This window comes from Kogia breviceps, chromosome 15 (assembly GCF_026419965.1).
Source record: "Kogia breviceps isolate mKogBre1 chromosome 15, mKogBre1 haplotype 1, whole genome shotgun sequence".
NCBI classification, from domain to species: Eukaryota; Metazoa; Chordata; class Mammalia; order Artiodactyla; family Physeteridae; genus Kogia; species Kogia breviceps.
In genome coordinates, this window is record NC_081324.1 from 48,318,471 (window position 1) to 48,339,333 (window position 20,863).

At 36.9% G+C, this 20,863-nt stretch overlaps 1 protein-coding gene across 2 annotated transcripts in view; it reads right to left on the reverse strand.

Annotated features, from left to right (window-relative positions):
* Window positions 1-20,863, reverse strand: part of TAF4B (TATA-box binding protein associated factor 4b) — a 132,506-nt gene that overhangs the window by 26,036 nt on the left and 85,607 nt on the right. For both annotated transcript variants that reach the window (XM_067014864.1, XM_059039395.2), the window contains exon 14: window positions 5,986-6,096. In XM_067014864.1, coding sequence (XP_066870965.1) covers window positions 5,986-6,096 — 111 coding nt within the window. The remainder of the gene's footprint in view (window positions 1-5,985; window positions 6,097-20,863) is intronic.

Sequence of the window (20,863 nt, forward strand, 5' to 3'; positions counted from 1 at the left end):
TTTCATAGGTTCTATCCAAATAATATTTGCTTGGCTAATAATATTTACAGAATGCTTGGTTTAAAAATATTTACAAGTATGCCTAACTGAAATGCCTTGTTTTCAAGGTATACAAATTTAAAATGTACAACAAAGAAGAAATGAATTTTAGGAATGCACCTTTAATTGTAGGGAGATATAGCACAATTGTTATCAATAGCTAACATTTATCTCTGAATTAGAATTCAACTGTGGAAAAAATATGTTTGTCTGAAACAAATTCTCATTCAATCAAATTTTCTATTTATTCCTAAGAAACGTTTCAAAAAAGTCCCTTCTCCTCATTATCTTCCTCTAAAATTCTTAGTTTTACAGGGTAGTACTTTAACCTGCTTCTAGATAGAAAGGACATACACTTAGCTATATAGTAATAATTTCTTTGTTTTGGTTAGCAAATGAACACTATTTTAAGCAACACACACCAGGCATATAAATACTATAAGCATCATGTAGTTGATCTGGCACTGTAACCACTTAATTTTAAAAGAAATATCAGCATTTTTAAGCCAATATGTTATATGGTTAAAATAAAACCTATCTTTATTTTCAATAAAATAAAGAAATATTGTTATGATGGCTGGCTCATTAAATTAGGTGAACTATTTGCAAGTACTGCTAATAAAGAAAAGATAGATCCTTTCTGATCCAAGGACCTAAAATTAATGCAGGAAGTAAAGTTATTAAATGACTTAACATTCCAAAGAACCCCAAACACATCACCTCATCAGTATACATACACGACACACACATGCAAACACTCTAAATCTTTAAGTAGGTTCTAGATTACTGCATAGGTATCTGTACAGCCTATGTTAATTTAAGAACTAATTTCATATGCATATATTCTTATATATAACTTCAATACAAAGCAGTAAATTAAGCACAAATTAAATACTCCAAAGTAGTAAATTTTAAGTTTCCCCCCGCGTAGAGCCAACAGGCTTATGAAACAAATAATTTGGTTCTAAATGATATTTGGTACTTTTTGTCAGGTTAACACGAGTAGACAGGAGTTGATGGTATTCAACTCTACCAAGACTTCTGAGAATATCAATGTAAATCTACACAGAGGATAGTTTAATATATAAATTGTACAACTAGAAAGATTTTTTAAAGGATAAGAGCCAGTTTTGCTTTGTTTTACATAATAGAAAAAAATACTAAAGGAAGAAGGTCTAAAACTAATTTCTCCAAATTTATTATTGTTGATTTATTATCAACAAAAATGATAATCTATGAATGCTGAACGTTCTAAGTTTAATTCTCTGAATTTTACATTTTTAAAAATCACCATTTTATGCAATCTTCCAAACTGAAACCTCGTCCCTTTAGTACTAAAAACCTGCATTTGAACTAAGGATTTTACTCTTCAAAGAGCAAGACTCTACCTCACTCCCCTCTGGGATTATATGCTTATTCTAGTAAATTCAAATCAAACAGGTAAGATTTCAGGTTCCCATCTATAAAGAAAGAAGCAGACAAAAAGTAGACCCTCGGGCTTCCCTGGTGGCGCAGTGGTTGAGAGTCCGCCTGCCGATGCTGGGGACACGGGTTCATGCCCCGTTCCAGGAGGATCCACATGCCGTGGAGCAGCTGGGCCCGTGAGCCATGGCCGCTGGGCCTGCGTGTCTGGAGCCTGTGCTCCTCAACGGGAGAGGCCACAACAGTGAGAGGCCCGCGTACCGCAAAAAAAAAAAAAAAAGTAGACCCTCAGTTTTCAAGGTATAGAATATTAAAAATCTAAATGGTTTCATACATCAATTTTGTGTTATTTGTGAGAGAACAAAAAAACTGAATCGTTAAAGGGTTTTTAACAATCCTGATTCAGGCAATTTAAGTGACTGGAGGGGCAAATCAATCAGCAGTATATGTAAACACTGGAAAGAGCATGCAGCAGGGTTCTCTCCAGTTTCCCATTTTTCAAAGAAAATTACCTTTGAAGTTAAAACACCATGAATAAAAATCAACAAAAAAATAGTTTTCAGCTAAATTCAAAATAAGGATTGTACTAAAATGTCACCAACTCATTAAAGAAATGGATATTTTCAACTCAGGTTGGCATTACTTAAAAGTACTCGCGGTTATAATTCAGTAAAAGTCTGACAACGATCGAAGTTTAAAGTCCAGGAATAAAGGGGAAAACATACAGGCCTAAGTTCTCAAAACTGAAGACGCACCAAGCAAACACACACTTCAGTATATTTATAGTCAAGTTAGAACACATCTGTTTTGAAATTTAAAAATTAAATAAGCTTACATTTTAATGCTAATAGATAAATCATATAAACTGATTTTTTTAAATCACTGTTTTGAACATCAACAGTACATTTCATTTTCCCCCCTGTAACCTATGGACTTTCTCAGATTCAAACATACAATCGATGAAAAATACTTTAAAATCTCTGTTTATTAGAAGCCAGGGAACATTTAATGTTTCTGAGATTTGTGATGAACTCAAATGAGACATAAAAATGAAGCTTTGAAGAGATTAATGATTAACAGTTCAAATTCACTATGGGTCATTAATACTATTTATAAAATTCTATTAAAAGCTAAAATAATGGTACTATTACTATGATGACAAAAACGACAATTTATTAGGCCTGTACTTGAGGCCAGGAACTAATTAAGCACTTTACATAATCCAATCCTTAAAACATTATAAGGCGGGTATTACACCCATATTCCAGATGGGGATACTTGATGTAAGAGGTTTAAAGAACTTGTCAAAGGTTACAAAACTTAATGGTCAAGAACCAAACCCAGATCTGACTGAATCCAAACTATTATGTACTTACCCACGTGCTATGATGCTTCCCCATAAAGCAAACATTTAACAGAATTTGTTGTATAAAGCTATCATTATCAAAAAGTAGGGCAGGAACTTAAGACATCCCTGTAGTTCTTTCTCAAAGGAATTATAATATTATAAAGAATAACTTTATGTGGATGAAAAAAAAATTACAAGTAACTGTTCTTGCCAAAAAGAAAAAAGTATGCTAACTAGGCCATATTTATAGGAATATGCTTAGTGATGAAATAGCATGTCCCACTTTTAATAAAATATTTACACACATTTACATACAAATAGAACAAAAATAAAGGGCAGTGGGTTGTCCTGTGCTAGAGAAGTAGGAACATAAAAAACTCTATGGACTAGTTTTACCATATTTTAAAATATACTAAGATTTGGAAACTTGAGGTCACAAAAAGACAAATACTAAATGATTCCATTTACATGAGCTATCTAAGTAGTCAAATTCATAGAATCAAAGTAGAATGGTGGTTACCAGGGGCTGGGAAAAGGGAAGATGGGGAGTTGTTTAATGGGTACAGAGTTTCAATTTTGCAAGATGAAAAAGTTCTGGAGTTGTGGTGCATAACAATGTGAATATGCTCAACACTACTGAACTGTACACTTAAAAATGGTTAAGATGGTTAAAAAGAAAGATTTGGTACTAATACATAAATAGCCATAAACAGATATACATCAGTAGACTGGTCCTGCTGCACTTATATGGTAGTTGCTAGTCACATGTGACTATTAAAATTTACATTAATTAAAAAAAATTAAAACTATTTCCTCAGTCACAGTAGCCATAGCTCAAATGCTCAACAGCCATTCGTAGTTGCTGAGGACAGCACAGACAGAACATTCTCATCACAGAAAGTTCTATTACCTAGCACTGGGTCAGAGTATATAGAAACAGACTCAAATACATATGGGAATTTGTATTTGACACAAAATTGTTTGTGATAAAGGTGGCATTTCAAATCAGTGGGGAAAGAATCATTGAATAAATAGTGTTGGGACAATCTGCTAGCCTGGGGGAGAATGAGGGGGGAGTGAGGGAGTAAAGGTAAATCCAGATCTCAACTCTTATTCAAAACAAATTCTGAATGAACCAAAGATTTATACTTAAAAGCTGAAATCATAAAAGTACTAACACATAAGTCTAATTATTAAGAAAGGGCTTTCCAAACACAATAGAACCCCAGGAGGATGAAAGCAGAAGACTGATTTTTTTTTTTAATTTAAGAAAATATAAACTTTTAGATGAATGAAGCCCAGACAAACTGAAAGGAAAGTGGAGGGAGGTGTGGAGTGTTCCATTTTCTTAATCTATTAAAAAATATAACTCAGTGGGGAAAAGGTAAATTGAAAGTGCCAATATACACATGAAAAAAATGCTCAATTTCACTCATAATTTAAACACTCTATTAAAAATTGCATTTTCAACCATCAGATGGCAAAGAGAATCCCCAGTGTTAAATGAGAATGTGAGAAAACAGGCACTAATGGATGTAAAACCTGATACAACTCATTCAGGGGGTAATTTTAAAATATTTATCAAAAATGAAAAGCAACAAATAATATTTATGGGTAAAATGATATTGAGTCTAGGATTGACTTTAAAATAACCTGAGGAGTGAAAAGCTTACCTGAGAAGGTTGGTGTAGATATAAATAAAACAAAATTAGGCATAAATTGATAGTAGTTGCAGGAGGATGGTAGGTGTGTAGGGGATTCATTATACTACTCTAGCTTTGAGTATGTTTGAATTTTTCCAAAAAGGTTTTCCTATTAATGCACACCCTTTAACCCAGGAATTCCAATTCTAGGTATTTAGTCTGTAGTTACATTGGACAAGCACACAACAAGGTAAGTACAAGGAGGTTCTCTGAGGAAATAAAAGGAAAAACCCGGAAACAACCTAAATTTCCATTAGAGAACTGGTTGAATACATTATTTATCTAAACACAGTAATGTCATATACCTTTAAAAAGTATGGAGGTAAATTATATGAGAGAGATTACGGAAAAGGGGAAAAGTATCAAGAGCAGAACGATAGACACAGTTTGACTGCATTTAGTAAAAACAAAATCAAATGTGGATTTGTGAAGGCACATGAGATACATGCCCATATTCACAACGAATTCTAGAAGGATATGTGAGAATCTTAATGGTGGTTACATCTGGCTGGGCAGGAGATGGGGGACTAGAAATCTGTGAGGAGGAAACACTTATTTTTTTCAAACATTTTTATACTTTGAATTTTTTTTGCATGTGAACATATCACATTCATAACACTTTTATTAATAAAAAGAACTAGACTTTTAAAATCCTTCTTCTATTGAGATGATTGCCATTCATTTAGGAACTATCAATGAATGGGTCAGCACAGGGAGGAGCTTGTCTCAAAGCACATTTAAGTTTTACAGAGCAGAACAGAGGAGCCGTGGTTCCTTTACTTCTGACCTAGCTCAGGGCTCTTATCGAACCTGTATCTCAGCCCTGATGACCGATCTGAAAATCTATCACTACAGCAAATAATTGCTCTAAAGATGTAAGATCCTTCCTTGGTGTTAATCAAACATTAATGATATTTATTGAATATGTATGTGCCCGGTCCTGTGGGAGATACAAAGGAAAAGGATTATAGTCTTGCTCAAGAAATTCATAATCTCACAGAAGAGAAAACATGCACGCGAGGAGCAGAGAATGATTAATGCCGTGCAAACACATTATGTGCTGAGAAAAGGAGAAGTCAGTGTGGGTATGTAGAGTCAAGGTTCATGATAGAAATGAGAGGGCAGATTTGATTTTAACAGATGAGCTGGATTTAGATACACAGCGGGGAGAAAATTACATAAAACTGCCTGAAAGAGTGCAAAGAAGAAACTGAGATAGTGAGATTCAGTATGACTAGAGATGGGGGACAGGAAAAAGTATAAAATAAGTAATTAGAAGGAGTAAAGTTCAAGGGGATATATATATTTAAAAACAAGCAAAAATTAAGATTTTATAAAAGAGGCAAAGGAGAGTTTTAACAAGTATTTGACAGCAACAGTGTATAAGGCAGAGTAAATTTGCATTCTTTGCTTCCTTTAGGCCTGCTTTTTTGACATGAAAAATAAAATAACAAACAAACATTATTTCAGTACCTCACTTCCAGACCCGGATTCTAGTGGTCTCTTCTTCCTTGGTCCAATAGCTGCAAGAGCTGTGAGATTAGCATCTCTATGCTGTATCTGCGCAAGCTCCAACTGCTGTAACTAGAAGATGGAATAAAAAAAAAAAAAATCAATGTTTACACACAGTGATGCACAAAGGGGGAAAGAAACTGATCACTAAGCCCACTTCTCTGTTCTTTACCAAATATGTGACAGTGTAAAATAAATACCGGATTTCCCTAACAGCCAATGGTACATCATTTCTTGATTCCTTCCCTCTAGCAAACTCTTTATTCCTGAATCTCTAAATAGAAGAGGCAGAATTTAGGTAAGGAAGAAGTATGGAATAGAAGAAAAAGAAGAAAAGAAACACCCCTAGAGCTTAAGCTCTCATTAGTTTAAGCACAGGTTAAGAAATGCCTGAAGAATAAGTTGAACAGCAAATTGGAGGGAAAGTGGCCAAAATATAGTCAAACTTTTTGGAATAAGAGAGAATTACAGTTGGCCCTTGAACAACAAATGTGGGGGGTAGAGGCGCGGACCCTCTATGCAGTAGAAAGTTCACATGTAACTTATCGTTGGCTCTCCACATCCGAGGTTCCTCCATATCCACATATCTGCATCCGTTAATTCAACCAACTGCGAATCGTGTAGCACTGTAGTAGGTACTTAGTGAACAAAATATGCATATAAGTAAACCCACTCAATTCAAACCTATGTTGTTCAAAGGTCAACAGTACTTAAAAATAGTTTCTGTATATTATAGGAAACAGTTCTATGCTGTATGATTTACAAAGCACTTCCTTAAAATTAACTCATTTAACTCTTACAACAACACTGGAAGGTATATATTAATTGCTATAGTAACATGAAAATTATACATATACTTCTTTTTAATAACTAAGGGAGAAAATGAGGTTTTAAGAGATTAGGAAAACTTCATAAAGGTCACACAAATAATAAGTGGTAGAAACAGAACTCAGAGCCAAGTGTTCTCATTATAAACCTTTTCAAAATATCACACTTTCTTATGGATTTACTCTGTATCTATCTTCATGTCAACAATTGAAAGTGAGTTATTAGTATTGTTTTGTTGTACAGCTTTCATTATGCCTAACCCACAATGACCAAATCTACAAGGTATATTTTTTTAGTATTTGGGCACTAAACTATCCAGGGGTACCCATCAAAGATGCCTAATTAAGGTAGATAAATTTAAGATATTAAAACTGGGAAATAAATGCATGAAACGTAGCATCATTTCAGCACAGCAAGTAAGTGTCAAATGGTATTCTTTAAAAAACAAGGTGAAGAAGTCAAAATAAAATATCACTACACAGGTCCTTAAGCTTTTCTGGAAAAGGAAGCAGGTTTAATTCCCACTGAAATCTTATAACTGTGGAGAAGAAGAAAGAAAGAACCTGGCACTGGTTGCTAGATAAATATTCAAACAAGATCAGACTCCAGGATTGTCAACTGAAAGTAACCTATTGGGGAACCATAAATGCATCCTGAGAATATTTGTCTAAAAGAACACTAACTAAATTTTTAACATTAAAAAAAAAAGCATAGATGAAAGCAGCAAACAACTTATGATGAAATAGGCAGTCTCAGAGAGACACAAAGTAAAGATCACTTCAAATTATTTTATAATATCAGAGGAAAGACAAAGAATAAGCCATAGGTAACTGAATCCAGCAAAGCAGAAAACAATGAACTAAAGAAAATGAACTAGGAACCATTTTCCATTTGTTCTGCAAATTACAGGGCAGAAATCCTTCATTTAAATTGTGTATTTACTTATTATAAATTGCTAGAAAACTATTTTCAGGAGTTATAAACCACCTTTTGTTAATGCTGGCCTTTTAAATAAAATATATAGTTTTAGAGTCCGATGCTGTCACAACATAGAACTTGTAGGTGACAAAATGTAATTTTAATTAATCTACCCTGCAGCACAAATCAAACAACAAGCTATATTTTAGTCTTTCCCTGGAGAGAAATGGCATCTGCACGATAGTCACACCAAATAAATAGTTTTAAAATTGACCTCTGTCATCAAATTCCCCTACCTATACAGTAAAACATTTTCTCTCACTCTGCAAATTAAACTTCGGTTTTCAGAAATCTCACAGACGTTTTAGAAAATTTTGCAAAACTCTTAACAAAAATGGAAACTGACAATAGGTTGGTTATATTTACAATGAACTTTCTTAAAAACAATGTATTTTGGTCAGCATAATATAGAAAAACTATGGACTTTTTTTTAAACATCTTTATTGGAGTATAATTGCTTTACAATGGTGTGTTATTTTCTGCTTTACAACAAAGTGAATCAGCTATACATACACACATATCACCACATCTCCCTCTTGCATCTCCCTCCCACCCTCCCTATCCCACCCCTCTAGGTGGTCACAAAGCACCGAGGTGATCTCCCTGTGCCATGCAGCTGCTTCCCACTAGCTATCTAGTTTATATTTGGTAGTATATATAAATCCATGCCACTTTCTCACTTCATCCCAGCTTACCCTTCCCTGTCCCCGTGTGCTCCAGTCCATTCTCTATGTCTGCATCTTTATTCCAGTCCTGCCCTTAGGTTCTTCAGAACCTTTTTTTTTTAGATTCCATAAAAATGTGTTAGCATATGGTATTTTTTTCTGACTTACTTCACTGTGTATGACAGACTCTAGGTCCATCCACCTCATTACAAATAACTCAACTTAGTTTCTTTTTATGGCTGAGTAATATTCCATTGTATATATGTGCCACTTCTTCTTTATCCATTCATCTGTCAAAGGACACTTAGGTCACTTCCATGTCCTGGCTAATGTAAATAGAGATGCAATGAACATTGTGCTACATGACTCTTTTTGAATTATGGTTTTCTCTGCGTATATGCCCAGTAGTGGGATTGCTGGGTCATACGGTAGTTCTATTTTTAGTTTTTTAAGGAACCTCCTTCCTGTTCTCCATAGTGGCTGTATCAAATTACATTCCCACCAACAGTGCAAGAGGGTCCCCTTTTCTCCACACCCTCTCCAGCATTAATTGTTTGTAGATTTTTTGATGATGGCCATTCTGACTGGTGTGAGGTGATACCTCACTGTAGTTTTGATTTGCATTTCTCTAATGATTAGTGATGTAGAGCACTCTTTCATGTGTTCGTTGGCAATCTGTATATCTTCCTTAGAGAAATATCTATTTAGGTCTTCTGCCCATTTTTGGATTGGGTTCTTTGTTTTTTTGATATTGAGCTGCATGACCTCCTTGTAAATTTTGAAGATTAATCCTTTGTCAGTTGCTTCGTTTGCAAATATTTTATCCCATTATGAGGGTTGTCTTTTTGTCTGTTTATGGTTTCCTTTGCTGTGCAAAAGCTTTTAAGTTTCATTAGGTCCCATTTGTTTACATTTCCATTTCTCTAGGAGATGGGTCAAAAAGGATCTTGCTGTGATTTAGGTCATAGAGTGTTCTGCCTATGTTTTCCTCTAAGAGTTTTATTATAGTGTCTGGCCTTACATTTAGATCTTTAATCCACTTTGAGTTTATTTTTGTGTATGGTGTTAGGGAGTGTTCTAATTTCATTCTTTTACATGTAGCTGTCCAGTTTTCCCAGCACCACTTATTGAAGGGGCTGTCTTTTCTCCACTGTATATTCTTGCCTCGCTTATCAAAAATAAGGTGACCATGAGATTGTTTCAAGATGGCAGAGTAGAAAGATGTACTCTCACTTCCTCTTGCGAGAGCACTGGAATCACAACTAACTTCTGAACAATCATTGACAGGAAGACACTGGAACTCATCAAAAAAGATACCGCACAGCCAAAGACAAAGGAGAAGCCACAGTGAGATGGTAGGAAGGGCACAATCACAGTAAAATCAAATACCAAAACTGCTGTGTGGGTGACTCACAAACTGGAGAACACTTATACCACAGAAGTCCACCCACTGGAGTGAAGGTTCTGAGCCCCACATCAGGCTTCCCAACCTGGGGGTCTGGCAACGGGACGAGGAATTCCTAGAGAATCAGACTTTGAAGGCTAGCGGGATTTGATGGAAGGACTTCGACAGGACTGGGGAAAACAGAGACTAGACTCTAAGACGGCACATACAATAGACTCTAAGAGGGCACACACAAAGTACTGTGGGAATCGGGACACAGGGGAAGGAGCAGTGACCCCATAGGAGACTGAACCAGACCTACCTACTAGTGTTGGAGGGTCTCCTTCAGAAGTGGGGGGTGGCTGTGTCTCACCGTGAGGACAAGGACACTGGCAGCAGAAGTTCTGGGAAGTACTCCTTGGTGTGAGCCCTCCCAGAGTCCACCCCACTAGCCCCACCAAAGAGCTGGGTAGGCTCTAGTACTGGGTTGCCTCAGGCCAAACAACCAACAGGGAGGGAACCCAGCCCCACCCATCAGCAGTCAATCAGATTAAAGTTTTACTGAGATCTGCCCACCAGAACAACTGCCAGTTCTACCCACCACCAGTCCCTCCCACCAGGAAACTTGCACAAGCCTCTTAGACAGCCTCATCCACCAGAGGGAAGACAGCAGAAGCAAGAAGAACTACAATCCTGCAGCCTGTGGAACAAAACCACATTCAAAGAAAGATAGACAAGATGAAAAGGCAGAGGGCTATGTACCAGATGAAGGAACAAGATAAAACCCCAGAAAAACAACTAAATGAAGTGGAGATAGGCAACCTTCCAGAAAAACAATTCAGAATAATGATACTGAAGATGATCCAGGACCTCAGAAAAAGAATGGAGGCAAAAATCGAGAAGACGCAAGAAACGTTTAACAAAGACCTAGTAGAATTAAAGAACAAACTGAGATGAACAGTACAATAAGTGAAATGAAAAATACACTAGAAGGAATCAATAGCATAATAACTGAGGAAGAAGAATAGAAAAGTGACCTGGATGACAGAATGGCAGAATTCACTGCTGTGGAAAAGAATGAAGAAAAAAGAATGAAAAGAATTGAGGACAGCCTAAGAGACCCCTGGGACAACATTAAACATAACAACACTCACATTACAGGGGTCCCAGAAGGAGAAGAAAGAGAGAAAGGACCTGAGAAAATATTTGAAGAGATTATAGTCGTAAACTTCCCTAACATGGGAAAGGAAATAGCCACCCAAGTCCAGAAAGCACAGAGTCCCATACAGGATAAACCCAAGGAGAAACACGCTGAGACACATAGTAATCAAACTGGCAAAAATTAAAGACAAAGAAAAATTATTGAAAGCAGCAAGGGAAAAATTAAATATAACATACAAGGGAACTCCCATGAGGTTAACAGCTGATTTCTCAGCAGCAACTCTACAAGCCAGAAGGGAGTGGCAAGATATACTTAAAGTGATGAAAGGGAAGAACCTAAAACCAAGATTACTCTACCCTGCAAGGATCTCATTCAGATTTGATGGAGAAATCAAAAGCTCTACAGACAAGCAAAGGCTAAGAGAATTCAGCACCAACAAACCAGCTCTAGAGCAAATGCTGAAAGAACTTCTCTAAGTGGGAAACACAAGAGAAGAAAAGGACCTACAAAAATAAACCCAAAACAATTAAGAAAATGGTAATAGAAACATACATATCAATAATTACCTTAAACATAATGGATTAAATGCTCCAACCAAAAGAGACAGGCTTGCTGAATGGATACAAAAACAAGACTCATATATATGCTGTCTACAAGAGACCCACTTCAGACCTAGGGACACATACAGAATGAAAGTGAGGGGATGGAAGAAGATATTCCATGCCAGTGGAAATCAAAAGACAGCTGGAGTTGCAATACTTGTATCAGATAAAATAGACTTTAAAACAAAGAATGTTACAAGAGACAAGGAAGGACACTACATAATGATCAAGGGATCAATCCAAGAGGAAGATATAACAATTATAAATATATAGGCACCCAACAAAGGAGCAGCTCAATACATAAGGCAACAGCTAACAGCTAAAAAAGAGGAACTTGACAGTAACACAATAATAGTGGAGGACTTTTTTAACACCTCACTTACACCATGGAAAGATCATCCAAACAGAAAATTAATAAGGAAACACAAGCTTTAAGTGACACAACAGACCAGATGGATTTAGTTGATATTTATAGGAGATTCCATCCCAAAACAGCAGATTACACATTCTTCTCAAGTGCGCATGGAACATTCTGCAGGACAGATCACATCTTGGGTCACAAATCAAGCCTCAGTCAATTTAAGAAAATTGAAATCATATCAAGCATCTTTTCTGACCACAACGCTATGAGATAACAAATCAATTACAGGGGAAAAAAAACGTAAAAAACACAAACACATGGAGGCTAAACAGTATGTTACTAAATAACCAAGAGATCACCGAAGAAATCAAAGAGGAAATCAAAAAATACCTAGAGACAAATGACAATGAAAACACAACAATCCAAAACCTATGGAATGCAGCAAAAGTAGTTCTAAGAGGGAAGTTCATAGCAATACAAGCCTACGTCACGAAACAAGAAACATCTCAAGTAAACAATCTAACCTTACACCTAAAGGAACTAGAGAAAGAAGAACAAAGACAACCCCAAATTAGCAGACGGAAAGAAATCATAAAGATCTGAGGAGAAATAAATGAAAAAGAAATGAAGAAAACAATAGCAAAGATCAATAAAACTAAAACCTGGTTCTTTGAGAAGATAAACAAAATTGATAAACCATTAGCCAGACTCATCAAGAAAAAGAGGGAGAGGACTGTAATCAATATAATTAGAAATGAAAAAGTAAAAGTTACAACAGGCACCGTAGGAATACAAAGCATCCTAAGAGGCTACTACAAGCAATTCTAGGCCAATAAAATGGACAGCCTGGAAGAAATGGACAAATTGTTAGAAAGGTGTAAACCTTCCAAGACTGAACCAAGAAGAAATAGAAAATATGAACAGACCAATCACAGGTAATGAAATTGAAACTGTGATTAAAAATCTTCCAACAAACAAAAGTCCAGGATCAGATGGCTTCATAGGTGAATTCTATCAAACATTTAGAGAAGAGCTAACACCCACCCTTCTAAAACTTCCAAAAAACTGCAGAGTAAGGAAAACCCCAAACTCATTCTATGAGGCCACCATCACCCTGATACCAAAATCAGACAAAGATGTCACAAAGGAAGAAAACTTCAGGCCAATATCACTGATGAACATAGATGCAAAAATCCTCAACAAAATACTAGCAAACAGAATTCAACAACACATTAAAAGGATCATACCCCATGATCAACTGGGATTTACCCCAGGGATGCAAGGATTCTTCAATATACACAAGTCAATCAATGTGATACATCATATTAACAAATTGAAGAAGTAAAACCATATGATCATCTCAATAGATGCAGAAAAAGCTTTTGACAAAACTCAACACTCATTTATGATAAAACTCTCCAGAAAGTGGGCATAGAGGGAACCTACTTCAACATAATAAAGGCCATATATGACAAACTCACAGCAAACATCATTCTCAATGGTGAAAAACTGAAAGCATTTCCTTTAAGATCAGGAACAAGACAAGGATGTCCACTGTCACCACTATTATTCAACATAGTTTTGGAAGTCCTAGCCACGGCAATCAGAGAAGAAAAAGAAAGAAAAGGAATACAAATTGGAAAAGAAGTAAAACTGTCACTGTCTGCAGATGACATGATACTATACATAGAGAATCCTAAAGATGCCAGCAGAAAACTACTAGAGCTAATCAATGAATTTGGTAAAGTTGCAGGATACAGAATTAATGCACAGAAATCTCTCGCATTCCTATACACTAATGATGAAAAATGTGACAGAGAAATTAAGGAAACACTCCCATTTACCACTACAACAAAAAGAATAAAATATCTAGGAATAAACCTACTGAGGGAGACAAAAGACCTGTATGCAGAAAACTATAAGACCATTAGACCATGAAAGAAATTAAAGATGATACAAACAAATGGAGAGAAATACCATGTTCTAGGTTTGGAAGAATCAATACTGTGAAAATGACTATACTACCCAAAGCAATCTACAGATGCAATGCAATCCCTATCAAATTACCAGTGGCATTTTTTACAGAACTAGAAAAAAACTCTTAATATTTTTATGGAGACAGAAAAGACCCTGAATAACCAAAGCAGTCTTGAGGGAAAAAAAATGGAGCTGGAGGAATCAGACTCCCTGACTTCAGACTACACTACAAAGCTACAGTAATCAAGACAATATGATACTAGCAGAAAAACAGTAATATAGATCAATGGAACAGGATAGAAAGCCCAGAGATAAACTCATGCACCTACGGCCAACTAATCTATGACGAAGGAGGCAAGGATATACAATGCAGAAAAGACAGTCGCTTCAATAATTGGTGCTGGGAAAACTGGACAGCTACATGTAAAAGAATGAAATTAGAAAACCCCCCCGTAACACCATACACAAAAATAAACTCAAAATGGATTAGAGACCTAAATGTAAGACCAGACACTATAAAACTCTTAAGGGAAAACAGAGGAAGAACATTCTTTGAAATAAATCACAGCAGAATCTTTTTTGATGCACCTCCTAGAGTAATGGAAATAAAAACAAAAGTAAACCAATAGGAACTAATGAAACTTAAAAGCTTTTGCAAAGCAAAGGAAACTACAAACAAGACGATAAGACAACCCTCAGAATGGGAGAAAATATTTGCAAACGAATAAATGAGCAAAGAATTAATCTCCAAAATATATAAACATCTCATGTAACTCAATATTTTAAAAAACCCCACCCAATCCAAAAATGGACAGAAGACCTAAACAGACATTTCTCCAAAGAAGACATACAGATGGCCAAGAAGCAGATGAAAAGCTGCTCATCATCATTAATTATTAGGGAAATGCAAATCAAAACTACAATGAGATATCACCTCACACCAGTTAGAATGGGCATCATCAGAAAATCTACAAACAAAATGCTGGAGAGGGTGTGGAGAAAAGGGAACCCTCTTGCACTGTTGGTGGGAATGTAAATTGATACAGCCACTATGGAGAACAGTATGGAGGTTCCTTAAAGAACTGAAAATAGAATTACCATATGACCCAGCAATCCCACTACTGGGCATATACCCAGAGAAAACCATAGTTCAAAAAGACACATGCACCTCAATGTTCACTGCAGCACTATTTACAATAGGCAGGTCATGGAAGCAACCTATATGCCCACCAACAGATGAATGGATAAAGAAGATGTGGTAAATATATACAATGGAATATTACTCAGCCATAAAAAGGAATGAAATTGGGTCATTTGTAGAGACGTGGATGCATCTAGAGACTGTCATACAGAGTGAAGTAAGTCAGAAAGAGAAAAACAAATATCGTATATTAATGCATATATGTGGAACCTAGAAAATGGTACAAATGAACCAGTTTCTAGAGCAGAAATTGAGACAGAGAAGTAGAGAAAAAACGCATGGACACCAAGTGGGGAAAGAGACAGGGGTGGGGGTTGTGGTGTGATGAATTGGGAGATTGGGACTGACATATATACACTACCATGTATAATATGGATAACTAATAATAACCTGCTGTATAAAAAGATAAATACAATTCAAAAACTCCAAAAAAAAAAAAAAAAAAAAAAAAAAAAAGAAGGTGGCCATATGTGTGTGGGTTTATCTTTGGGCTTTCTATCCTGTTCCACTGATCTATATTTCTGTTTTTGTGCCAGTACAATATTGTCTTGATTACTGTAACTTTATAGTATAGTCTGAAGTCAGGGAGCCTGATTCCTCCAGTTACTTTTTTCTTTCTCAAGATTGCTTTGGCTATTCGGGATCTTTTGTGTTTCCATACAAACTGAAATTTTTTGTTCTAGTTCTGTGAAAAATGCCATTGGTAGTTTGATAGGGATTGTGCTGAATCTGTAGATTGCTTTGGGTTGTAGAGTCATTTTCACAATATTGATTCTTCCAATCCAAGAACATGGTATATCTCTCCATCTATTTGCATCACATTTAATTTCTTTCATCCGTGTCTTACAGTTTCCTGAGCACAGGTCTTTTGTCTCCTTAGGTAGGTTTATTCCTAAGTATTTTATTCTTTTTGTTGCAATGGTAAATGGAAGTGTTTCTTTAATTTCCCTTTCAGATTTTGCATCATTAGTGTATAGGAATGCAAGAGATTTCTGTGCATTAATTTTGTATCTTGCTATTCTACCAAATTCATTGATTTCGTCTAGTAATTTTCTGGTAGCATCTTTAGGATTCTTTATGTATAGTATCATGTTATCTGCAGACAGCGACAGCTTTACTTTTTCTTTTCTGATTTGGATTCCTTTTATTTCTTTTCCTTCTCTGGGGGCTGTGGCTAAAGCTTCCAAAACTATGTTGAATAACAGTGGTGAGTGTGGGCAACCTTGTCTTGTTCCTGATCTTAGTGGAAACAGTTTCAGTTTTTCACCATTGAGAATGATGTTGGCTGTGGGTTTGTCATATATAGCCTTTGTTATGTTGAGGTAAGTTCCCTGTATGCCTACTTTCTGGTGGATTTTTATCATAAATGGGTGGTGAATTTTGTCAAAAGCTTTTTCTGCATCTATTGAGATGATCATATGGTCTTTATCCTTCAGTTTGTTAATCTGGTGTATCACATTCATTTATTTGTGTATACTGAAGAATCCTTGCATCCCTGGGATAAACCACACTTGATCGTGGTGTATGATCCTTTTAATGTGCTGTTGGATGCTGTTTGCTAGTATCTTGTTGAGGATTTTTTTGCATCTATGTTCATCAGTGATACTGGCCTGAAGTTTCCTTTCTTTGTGACAGCTTTGTCTGGTTTTGGTATCAGGGTGATGGTGGCCTCGTAGAATGAGTTTGGGAGTGTTCCTCCCTCTGCTATATTTTGGAATAGTTTGAGAAGGACAAGTGTTAGCTCTTCTCTAAGTGCTTGATAGAATTTGCCTGTGAAGCCATTTGGTCCTGGGCTTTTGTTTGTTTTAAGATTTTTAATCACAGTCTCAATTTCAGTGCTTGTGACTGGTCTGTTTACATTTTCTATTTCTTCCTGGTTCAGTCTTGGAAGGTTGTGGTTTTCTAAGAATTTGTCCATTTCTTCCAGGTTGTCCATTTTATTGACATACAGTTGCTTGTAGTAGCCTCTTAGGATGCTTTGTATTTCTGCAGTGTAAGTTGTTACTTCTCCTTTTTCATTTCTAATTCTATTGATTTGGGTCTTCTCCATGTTTTTCTATGAGTCAGGCTAATGGTTTATCAATTTTGTTTATCTTCTCAAAGAATCAGCTTTTAGTTTTACTGATCTTTGCTATTGTTTCCTTCATTTCTTTTTCATTTATTTCTGCTCTCATCTTTACGATTTCTTTCCTTCTGCTAACTTTGGGTTGTTTTTTGTTTTACTTTCTCTAATTGCTTTAGGTGTAAGGTTAGGTTGTTTATTTGAGATGTTTCTTGTTTCTTGAGGTAGGATTGTATTGCTATAAATGTCCCTCTTAGAACTACTTTTGCTGCATCCTATAGGTTTTGGGTCATTGTGTTTTCATTGTCATTTGTTTCTAGGTATGTTTTGATTTCTTCAGTGATCTCTTAGTTATTAAGTAGTGTACTGTTTAGCCTCCATGTGTTTGTATTTTTTACAGATTTTTTTTCCTGTAATTGATATCTAGTCTCATAGCATTGTGGTCGGAAAAGATATTTGATATGCTTTCAATCTTCTTAAATTTCCCAAGGCTTGATTTGTAACATGAGATATGATCTGTCCTGGAGAATATTCCATGAGCACTTGAGAAGAAAGTGTATTCTGTTGTTTTTGGATGGAATGTTCTATAAATATAAATTAAGTCCATCTTGTTTAATGTATCATTTAAAACTTGTGTTACCATATTTATTTTCATTTTAGATGATCTGTTCATTGGTGAAAGTGGGATGTTAAGGTCCCCTACTATGATTCTGTTACTGTTGATTTCACCTTTCATGGCTGTTAGCATTTCCCTGATGTATTAAGGGGCTCCTATGTTGGGTGCATAAATATTTACAACTGTTATATCTTCTACTTGGATGGATCCCTTGATCATTATGTAGTGTCCTTGTCTCTTGTAATAGTCTTTATTTTAAAGTCCATTTTGTCTGATATGAGAATTGCTACTTCAGCTTTCTTTTGATTTCCATTTGCATGGAGTGTCTTTTTTTCATCTCTCACTTTCAGTCAGTATGTGTCCCTAGGTCTGAAGTGGGTCTCTTGTAGACAGCATATATACATACGGGTCTTGTTTTTGTATCCATTCAGTCAGTCTATGTCTTTTGGTTGGAGCATTTAATCCATTTACATTTAAGGTAATTATCGATATGTATGTTCCTATTACAATTTTCTTAATTGTTTTGGGTTTGTTATTGTAGGTCTTTTCCTTCTCTTGTGTTTCCTGCCTAGAGAAGTTCCTTTAGCATTTGTTGTAAAGCTGGCTTGTTGGTGCTGAATTCTCTTAGCTTTTGCTTGTCTGTAAAGGTTTTAATTTCTCCGTTGAATCTGAATGAGATCCTTGCTGGGTAGAGTACTGTTGGTTGTAGGTTTTTCCCTTTCATCACTTTAAATATGTCCTGCCACTCCCTTCTGGCTTGCAGAGTTTCTGCTGAAAGATCAGCTGTTAACCTTATGGGAATTCCCTTGTATATTGTTTGTTGTTTTTCCCTTGATGTTTTAAATATTTTTTCTTTGTATTTAATTTTTGATAGTTTCATTAATATGTGTTTTGGCATGTTTCTCTTTGGATTTATCCTGTATGGGACTCTCTGTGCTTTCTGGACATGGGTGGCTATTTCCTTTCCCATATTAGGGAAGTTTTCAACTCTAATCTCTTCAAATATTTTCTTAGTCCCTTTCTTTTTCTCTTCTTCTTCTGGGACCCGAATAATTTGAATGTTGGTGCATTTAATGTTTTCCCAGAGGTTTCTGAGACTGTCCTCAACTCTTTTCATTCTTTTTTCTTTATTCTGCCCTGCAGTAATTTTTTCCACTATTTAATCTTCCAGGTCACTTATCCGTTCTTCTGCCTCAGTTATTCTGCTATTGATCCCTTCTAGAAAATTTTTAATTTCTTTTATTGTGTTGTTCATCATTGTTTGTTTGCTCTTTAGTTCTTCTAGGTCGTTGTTAAACGTTTCTTGTATTTTCTCCATTCTATTTCCAAGATTTTGGATCATCTTTACTATCATCACTCTGAATTCTTTTTCAGGTAGACTAACTATTTCCTCTTCATTTGTTTGGTCTGGTGGGGTTTTTACTTTGCTCCTTCATCTGCTGTGTGTTTCTCTGTCTTCTCATTTAGCTTAACTTACTGTGTTTGGGGGTCTCCTTTTCACAGGCTGCAGGTTCGTAGTTCCCGTTGTTTTTGGTGTCTGCCCCCAGTGGGTAAGGTTGGTTCATTGGGTTGTGTAGGCTCCCTGGTGGAGGGGACTGGTGCCTGTGTTCTGGTGGATGAGGCTGGACCTTGTCTTTTAGTGGGCAGGTCTGTGTCCGGCGGTGTGTTTTGGGCTGTCTGTGACCTTATTATGATTTTAGGCAGCCTCTCTGCTAATGGGTGGGGTTGAGTTCCTGTCTTGCTAGTTGTTTGGCATAGTGTGTCCAGCACTGTAGCTTTTTGGTCATTGAGTGGAGCTGGGTATTAGCGTTGAGATGGAGATCTCTTAGAGAGCTTTTGCCGTTTGATATTATGTGGAGCTGGGAGGTCTCTGCTGGACCAATGTCCTGAACTTGGCTCTCCCACCTCAGAGGCACAGGCCTGACACCCGGCTGCAGCACGAAGACATTGTCAGCCACACGGCTCAGAAGAAAAGGGAGAAAAAAGAAAGAAAGAAACAATAAAATAAAATAAAGTTGTTAGAATAAAAAATTATTAAAATGTAATTTTAAAAAAGGAAAGAAAAGAAAAAACGGACAGACACAATCCTAGGACAAATGGTAAAAGCAAAGCTATACAGACAAAATCATACAAAGAAGCATACACATACACACTCACAAAAAGAGAAAAAGGAAAAAAAAAAAATTTCATTGCTCTCAAAGTCCACCGCCTCAATTCTGGGATGATTTGTTGTCTATTCAGGTATCCCACAGATGCAGGGTACATCAAGTTAATTGTGGAGATTTAATCCACTGCTCCTGAGGTTGCTGGGAGAGATTTCCCTTTCTCTTCTTTGTTCGCACAGCTCCTGGGGTTCAGCTTTGGATTTGGCCCCGCCTCTGCGTGCAAGTTGCCTGAAGGCGTCTGTTTCCGTTCAGACAGGACAGGGTTAAAGGAGTGGCTGATTAGGGGGCTCTGGCTCACTCAGGCAGGGGCGAGGGAGGTGTACGGAATGCAGGGCGAGCCTGGACATTGCAACAGCCTGAGGTGCGCCGTGTGTTCTCCTGGATCACAGGACCCTGGCAGTGGTGGGCTGCACAGCCTCCTGGGAGGGCAAGTGTGGACAGTGACCTGTGCTTGTACACAGGCTTCTTGGTGGCTGCAGCAGCAGTCTTAGCCTTTCATGCCCGTCTCTGGTGTTTGTGCTGATAGCCGTGGCTCACATCCGTCTCTATAGCTCATTTAGGCGGTGCTCTGAATCTCCTCTCGTCACGCACCCCTAAACAATGGTCTCTTGCCTCTTTGGCAGGTCCAGAGTTTTTCCTGGACTCCCCCCCCAGCTAGATGTGGCACACTAGCCCCCTTCAGGATGTCTTCACGCAGCCAACCCCAGTCCTCTCCCTGGGATCTGACCTCTGAAGCCATAGCCTCAGCTCCCAGCCCCTGCCCGTCCCAGTGGGTGAGCGGACAAGCCCCTCAGGCTGGTGAGTGCTGGCTGGCACCAATCCTCTGTGTGGGAATCTC